An 8,099-nucleotide genomic window follows, 5' to 3' on the forward strand; every position below is an offset into this window, starting at 1 on the left:
GTTGACAAGGCCTTCTGGCTTCTCCTCTGTCAAGTGCTAGACAATAATTAAAACAACTGGATTAAGCATGTTTAAAAAATGCTCAAATTAATTTGCATTTAAACTATGCCAAAATCATTTTACACAATGTATGATTTTCAAGGAAGTATTAAAGGAAGATCGTATGGTTTTTTGTTTTTTTTCCATTAGGATGAAGAAGTTTGCACATTCACTTAACATTTCTTTAATGGAAATTATTTTTCAGTAAATCATTTGCATATAATGCCAAAGTTGGAAAACTGTATTATAATGTCTTACTCATCACTAACCTCAAAACTGAAGTTACGATGATATACAGTAACAATGGAAAAATGTATTTAGAAAAAAACTGTATTTTATTCAATGATTTTTGTCTGCTGCCTAACGATGCATTAGGCTTGCAGTACAAGATTTCATAATTATGTACGAATATTTATTTTCCCTGAAAGATTTACAAAACTACAAGTCTATAATATAAAAAATCATAATCCTGTTCTGAGTTTCTATGAGCAAACTGGTACTCATTAGTGAGTCTGCTTATCCTCAATGTTTGCTATATTCAAGCAGAAACTGGGCAGAAGAAACAGAACCAACAATAAGAGCATCACATCATTATGCTGCAGGAGTTCAGCACCTAGCCATCTGCAGCCCTGTCCTACATTTGTGTACCCAAGCTAATGTCCACAGGAGAACTAGTGAACCAGAGAAAAAACACCCACTTCTCAGTCAGCATCACTAATCATAGCAAGTTAAAGCTCTGTTCTGTGCAAAGAAGGGCAACAAGGCTTGTGAAGGGCTTGGAGAATATGCCCTATGAGGAGTGACTGAGGGAACTGGGGCCGCTCAGTCTGGGGAAGAGGCTGAGGAGAGACCTTATCGCTCTCCTCCTGTATCTGGAAGGTGCTTACTGTAAAACTTTGAATTGACATCCTAATGCTAGAAGTGCACCCGGTATGGGAAGACCACAAAGCTCTGTACATTCCTTCATCAGCTCAGAGGAGTATTATTTTCAAAATGATTTTATTAGGACACAGGAATACAAAATGTAAATACTGTTAATTCTCATGGGAAAATGCATCAGTTAAATTGTGCACAGCCTAAAGAAAAGGTAACAAAAGGATGAAGAGAAGCCTCTCCTCCGACTTTTTACTTCTATCAAATTAAATGTGGTCAGACTTCTTGCCCCTGAAAGGACTAAGCCAGTAGTACAGATGTCAAAGTAGAACATCATCACTTTAATTTGCACATTTGTATTGTACATTTGAGTATTTTATGAACTTGTATTGTTTACAAAATTCTTTGAATCACAAGCAGCTTTTGAGATCAAGCTTTGTAACAGGAAGAATTAAGAGGGCACTGAACTAAAAAGTGGGGTGGTTTATGACATTATGGTTTCTTGTGATATTAATCACAAAGGCATCTTATAGTCAATCTTACTCTAAATACTACAAAGGCAATACCTAATTGAAGTAGCTACTGCTTAAGTTACTACATTGTAAGGAACTGTTTTTATGGCCAACTATCAATGAAAAAGCTAGAAATGAAAAACTATTTCTGCACTTACCAATCCTCACTGTTCTGTAGGTCTGTTCTTTCAGTACACTTTACTTAGATGCCTCTGTTACCTGACATTTTATTCTACTTCCAGGCAACTAAATCATCTGTTAATCCGATACAGTATGTAGTAGTCCAACCCTCTAACCTCTCCTCCCCGTAGCTGCCATTACAGTCATTAAATTACCTGACTTACAACCTTAAGTCACTTGTTACCACACTGGTGTCAGAGATATGTTCTTACTCCTCCTGCTGCTAGTAATACGGATCAATGACAGTCTCTAAGACAAAGTTCTCCCACAAATTCCATAGCAATGCAAAAATTTATTTGAAATACAACCAAGATTCTTGAGTGAAATGATAGAACCTAGAACAAAACTATTGTCGTGAACCTGCTTTAGCAGGATTGGACTTGATGATCCCCAGTTGTCCATTCCAACCCCCACAGTTCTGAGATTCCATGAATCACATGTCAAGTAACCTGACAACTCTTTGCAGAGATGCTGCTGCGTTGGTAAGAAGCTGAAAATTGCATGCTTATCAGTTCTTTGTTCCTGTTCAAAACACAGTACTAGTGAGCCACAATAAACGAAATATATCCTTATTTGTTGTAAGAATTAAAGCAATTGTAAAAAAAATTAACCAAAATGAACATCATTGCAACAGCTGTTCTGGGTAGCAGTTTATCTAAAACATGTGGGAAATCCAGTATCTTACCTGCAATCCATGCTTTGCATAAACAACAGATACAATACCTAAAGGGAGAACATTAAAATGGAGTAAAACCATTAGCTGCTTTAAGCACTCCTTTCCACACAACTATCATCACATTTGAAATCGTTTATAGTATTTTCAGAACTCCCAGCATATCGCAACACAGCACTTGTCACCTGATTAGTTTGCCTTATTAACTCATACCTGTAGCTAAAAAAAGTCCACCAAACCAGGCTAGAGAAATTCTTATTTTTTGCTTGTTTTAGTGAATTGAAAAAGCTCTTCCAGTACAGAAGCAACAAAACAAGTAACTGGACCTCTGACAAGAAATCTGAGGATATGAAAACCAAGATTATGTCTTTCAAACAATTTCTGAAAGCTTGCATTAAACTGTAATATGTTACACTATACTACACGCAGGTATGAAATACCAACATGTTACAAAACAAGCCTGCACTACTTACCATCAAGATAGATTTCGCTTCCCAGCTCAGAATCAACCCAGAACATGGAGGCCACGGCTCCTAGGGAGAGCAATAAGTTTAGCTGCAAAACTGATACTAGTAGTTTCATATTTGAAACTCCTCCAAATTCAGAAAGCATCACCAATGTCAAGTACCTGACCATACATTTTTATCCAACAGCTACTAACACATTACATTTATGTAAAATGAGACTAGAGAAGTTTTTAAAATCTCACACTTCCAGATGCATGTAAGTCTTCTGAATTAACTTTACTCAGTAATACCTACAGAATGTCATTATTGTGCTCACTGCAGTATTGCTTCATACAAAACACTGAAAGAAAAATGGGGCTGAGAACAGGAGCATGGCTGAGGGAGGTGATTCTCCTCTATCCATTAAGACTGCACATGGATAGTACTTCCAGCATTAGGACAGCCTATGCAAGAAAAACGTAACTAAACTGATGCATGTTCAGCACAGAATCACAAAGGCAGTAGCAATCACAGGCCCTAAGGGGTGGGTAACAGAAGCTGCTCTGCCTAGATAGAAAAGTTTCCATGGGAGCTAACAGCAGCCACCTCAAAAGACAAGGACACAGGGGGAAAAAACAAACAAACAAAAAAAAACAGTAACTGAACTCATTCTAATGCCTAAAATTTTCCACCCGAACTGACAAGATTAATTCCCCCAAACATCAGTGAGAATCAACACTGAGTATCTGTCAGATGTCTACAGTGCTGCCTCAAGTAAGATAGAGCAAAGGACAGAATAGTGGGTTTTTTTGGTATCTATTGATTTCTTTTTCCCAAAAAGCTTAATCATTTTCCAATTACACTCAAATAGGATATGCATGTAACAGAGGCCAAATCAATGTCCTTTCTTTAAAATTACTGTGACAACTTTTCAAGTTTGAGCTGGAAAGTGTTAGTCTATCAAATGGGAAACAAATGTCAGTAAGAACAATAACATGCTTTTAATGGATCTGGTTCAGAGAAAACTGTTCAGGTTGCTATTACTTTTTTACAACAAAAATCACTGAACATCACATAAGGAATTACTGTTCTGCATCTACCAAAGCAATTCATCTGTTCGGCAGCACATTTTTAGACTTCACAGAGGCTAATGACAAATAACACTATGACAGACATTACCATCTATACTTTGCAGAGAGTAATGTAGAACAGAAATAAAACTTACTGAGCTGCTAATTTTACAGTGTTCTTCTCCAAGACTAATCAGATACTTTTTCAACACAGATTTATTTTAACTGGATTCATGTTAAGCTTTGGAGTCAATCTAAAAGCTAAAGGTTAAACAACAACCACCACAACTTTGGCTGTGCACCTATTCCCTTGACCAGTTTTATTCTACACAGCAGCCTACACATGTGATTGAAAAGTTACCCCTTCATAATACATTTTGAATGGTGAAGCGACTGCTGTGCAAATAAACACTTCATAAAAACAGGTGAATTATAATGGTTATGAAAAAACATACACAATGTGAACTACCTGGATCTGCCAAACCAGTTGTTTCCAACAATATATAGTCAAATTTTCCTCTCTTTTGCATGAGGTTCTCAATAGCCTTCACACCATTGTCCCTGCAAAAAGAAACAATTAAACTTGAGAACAGAGAAAACAGGTAAAACATGCTTATATATGATTCATATAAACAAATCCATCCATGTGCTGATGCAGAACCCAGTGATGGTATCATCAAAGCAAAACGCTTGAGTCAGGACATACACACACTACACTTAAGATTCAGTCCCAAAGCTGCTGTTCTAGTATTAGGCAAACAGCAGTCTTCAGTTTTATTTTGGTCTGAAAAGCATTTGTGCACTCCCCAAGGCTGTAACAACGGCAATTTAAATAAATATTAATTTTCAAACACTGAAATCGCAGTAAAGCAGAATTATGCTCGTGTTTTTCGGTTAACGCTTTAATGCTTTTTGGTTTGGGAGCAAACAGTGTTCTCCTGTGTATCACATCAAGATGTGGTATTTACTTAAGTCTCAGCTGCTCAGGTAAAAATGTACGATATTTTACATAGGAAACCCACATACGTAATTAAAAAAAGCAGTAACATTCTTTACATTCTGCATTTTTTATCTACCAGTACAAAACACAGTGCAATAAGACATTGTTTTCTTCTTACTGTCCCATTTGTAAGGTAGAAAACTAGTTCTTTCATATTTTCACCTTTCTTAGGAATTTAACACAATCCTACATTCAAAGAAACAACAACAAACATGAGCACAATGCTATATTTTAATGTAAACACCTGTTTACAATTAGGAACGCTGTTTCCTTACAGAGGCTCTCCCTCTCTCCCTTCTGAGCCACAAAATACTCAAATATTAACCAACAGAGTAAGAAATACAGCCTAAGTATTTCCATTTGAGTCCTACTTCCAGCCTGCTTGGATATTTAGCACTCAGTATAGAAACACGTAATAGTAACAGAAGACAGAGCTCCCCACCCTGTAATACCCAACCGGTGCATGGAACATTTTTCTGAAAGATGTTAAGACCAAATCCAGCAAAGCATCAGAAGGAGACACATTTCTATCTAGTAAATTCCAATTCTTGCTTCCTCTAAAGAATAAGTCACAATCAACACTGCCATCAGCTTAATGAATTTGTCCTGTATCTCCCCTCCTTTCCTCAATGCTCCTAAAACCCATTATTAAGAACTTGCATAGTAATCCTTCCTTACTTTACTGAGCAGCACAAACAGCCATTCCTGAGCTCCAGCCATTCTTCATAGAGTTCTCCTCCCTGACTGATTGCCAAGGATTTCTCCAGTGCACTCCCTGGGAAGAGAACAAATATAATTTGAACCTACAAACTGAAAGAATGCTTGCAAAAGGAGATGTGAAAAATTCACGTTGGCATGTTTTATTCTGTGATTATATCATGCAGAGGCTCCGCTTCTGTAGCTTATTTAAGGCTCCACGACCAGAATTGACATGCATAAGGGAAAAAAACAAACATAGAAACAACACACATCATCATCATAGTGCAAACTGTAAGCAACACTGACACGATGCAGATAGAAAATGACAGCCCTACCAGCCAGAGATCCCACAAGCAAGGAAGCAAAAAGGTCGATCATAGAGACCATGCACACACCTCCTCGTTTTCTTGAGCTAAGATAATTTATGATCTTCAATTGGCTAGGTAGCATACAAAGAAAACATTATCCACTGACATTTCAGTTTAATTGTCATCTGCTTCACAATGAGCAGGCCAAGCAGACATACCATATTCCAGCAGCGTAACAACCTTATTAGCTTGACTTGAATTTATGTACAGAAGCATGTAACACATAATGCTACAGAGTTCAGCCAAAAGACTTCCTGCCTTTCTCAAGGCTATGACACTAATTCCAGAAACAAATTTAAAACATCGATGCTGTTGATTTCCAGAAGCTTTACATGTATTTTGCAGCTCAAGGCAAATAACAAAAATGCTCCTATAGGTTTCCATACCTTCTCCAAACTCATTGAGTATCACTGCAATTCTCTTACTGTGTTGTTCAGTCAGGATGTAATTCAGAAGCGTTGTTTTCCCAGCACCTGAAACACAGACAGCACTGCCATTAAACTGCTAAGAAACGGCTGAATCTCCACATTAAAAGCAAATACTGTGGGCACGCACACTTCAGAGGAATCAGAGAGAATGGGGAAGAATTAATACCGCAAAATACCCACTCACAACACACAGTGTTTGCTGACGAGCAGTGTCGCCATCATTACTCACACCGCACCGCCATCGGAAGTGCCGTCACCAAGCAAACTACAAACTCCCCGCACCGTAGGCCGCTCGCTGCTCACCTAAGTATCCCGTGATGATGGTCACGGGGATCTTCCTGCCGCAGCCATGCTCGCTGTCCTGCACAACACCGATATCTATGGGCACCAGATCGGGGCAGTCTTCTTCCTCCATATGGAACCGGCGGCGCCACACGCTGCGTCCCGCTATGGGTATGCGCAGCACCGCCTCTCACCACACATTGTGCGCCACTGCGCATGCGCCTTGCCCTCAGGGCGGCCGCCTCCGTGCTGCTGCGCGACCGGTGTCATGGCGGGCGGGGCGGGGGTATTAAAACGCCAAGTGTGTGCTCTGGGATGTATGTAAAGTAGCACAGGTCTGAGCACAGACTAAAGCATGTTTGTCTTAACCTCGTCTGTGTCCTTGTACAAGAGTATAAATACACTCAGTATTTATCCTTGAGTCCTCTGAGTTCAGGTTAAAACACTTGTCAGGATGTTATTGATGAAGCACAGCTGACAGGGATCAGCTGTGGAGTTTCATCTGCCTTACCCAAGGAAGGCTCTGAATCCCATCCATTCATTATAGGGTGTAAGTATGCAGTTCAGTGCATCTTTCTGCATGTCACTCTCACGTGAGATACTTGTTTTAAAGGAAAAACTCGGTCTGTTTATCAAAATGGTCATTGGAACTCTTAAATTCCAATGTATCTTCTCTCCTGAATCTGCTCTGTTTCTCAGCTCTGTTATAAAGGGATTAAGAAAAACCTCATAGATTTTCGCAGTGAGAAAACTGTGGAAAGGAAGAATAGTCCGAGAGGTTGGGAACTGGCATGGTAGTGTGACATAAAAGGCTGCATGGTATAAAAGGCTGCAAATCGTCTTTCAAAAATCAAACTAGCAGCAATGCTGACATTTCATTTACATGTCAGTGAGACATCTGGCTCTGGGGAAAAAAAAAGGGGTGATGAGACGTGTCCCAGGTCCTCAGGCAGTTCTGTTTTTCATTAGTTCACACGATACAGCTCATTAAGTTTCTTTTGAATGGAATTACATAAAATAAATAATGTGGATTTACAGTTTCCTTATGGTTTCTTCAAAGTTTATATTAAACACTAGAATTTTGCTGTACTAGCTGTCCTTGAGTTTCTGTTGAGCTGTATAATAAAGCCTCCTTTATGAAGCTAAATGCAAAACCTTAATGTTTTGTTGTGGTGGCAGTGTAGTAAACCAAAACCTGGGTGGCACAGTTGGAGTGTTTTATTCTAAGATGCTTGTAGACCAAATAAACACTATCAGAAAGCAGTAAAGTGTTGATAGATTCCAGGAAGTCATATTTAACTGTGAGTTTAAATGGTTTTGGCTGCAGCTGAAATAAGGTAGTGCCTTCACAAGTACTGAAGGTCTCAGCAAATAGAACAGTTTGTTTCAGACTGGTTTAGACAGTGGTAAAAAGTGTTTGTTCAGGCTGTTATTCTTTGGGGAGAATTAGGGAACAGGACTGTGAGAGCCACGAGAATAAGGAAGAGTACACACTGAGGAGTGCTGCGAAAGATTGCAAGTTACTGATG

The 8,099-nt window shown here is 38.9% G+C and overlaps 1 protein-coding gene across 1 annotated transcript in view; it reads right to left on the reverse strand.

The window, feature by feature from the left end:
• Positions 1–6,784, reverse strand: part of LOC107306079 (COBW domain-containing protein 1-like) — a 23,400-nt gene extending 16,616 nt beyond the window's left edge. Inside the window, exons 1-7 of the mRNA XM_015848892.2 lie at positions 6,592–6,784; positions 6,247–6,333; positions 5,472–5,568; positions 4,263–4,354; positions 2,751–2,810; positions 2,290–2,327; positions 7–36 (exon numbers count right to left, since the gene is read on the reverse strand). Of these exons, the coding sequence (XP_015704378.2) occupies positions 7–36; positions 2,290–2,327; positions 2,751–2,810; positions 4,263–4,354; positions 5,472–5,568; positions 6,247–6,333; positions 6,592–6,703 (516 nt within the window). The 5' untranslated portion in view covers positions 6,704–6,784. The remainder of the gene's footprint in view (positions 1–6; positions 37–2,289; positions 2,328–2,750; positions 2,811–4,262; positions 4,355–5,471; positions 5,569–6,246; positions 6,334–6,591) is intronic.
• Between the last annotated feature and the right edge of the window lie 1,315 nt (positions 6,785–8,099).

This window comes from Coturnix japonica, chromosome Z, assembly GCF_001577835.2.
Source record: "Coturnix japonica isolate 7356 chromosome Z, Coturnix japonica 2.1, whole genome shotgun sequence".
Classification (NCBI taxonomy): domain Eukaryota; kingdom Metazoa; phylum Chordata; class Aves; order Galliformes; family Phasianidae; genus Coturnix; species Coturnix japonica.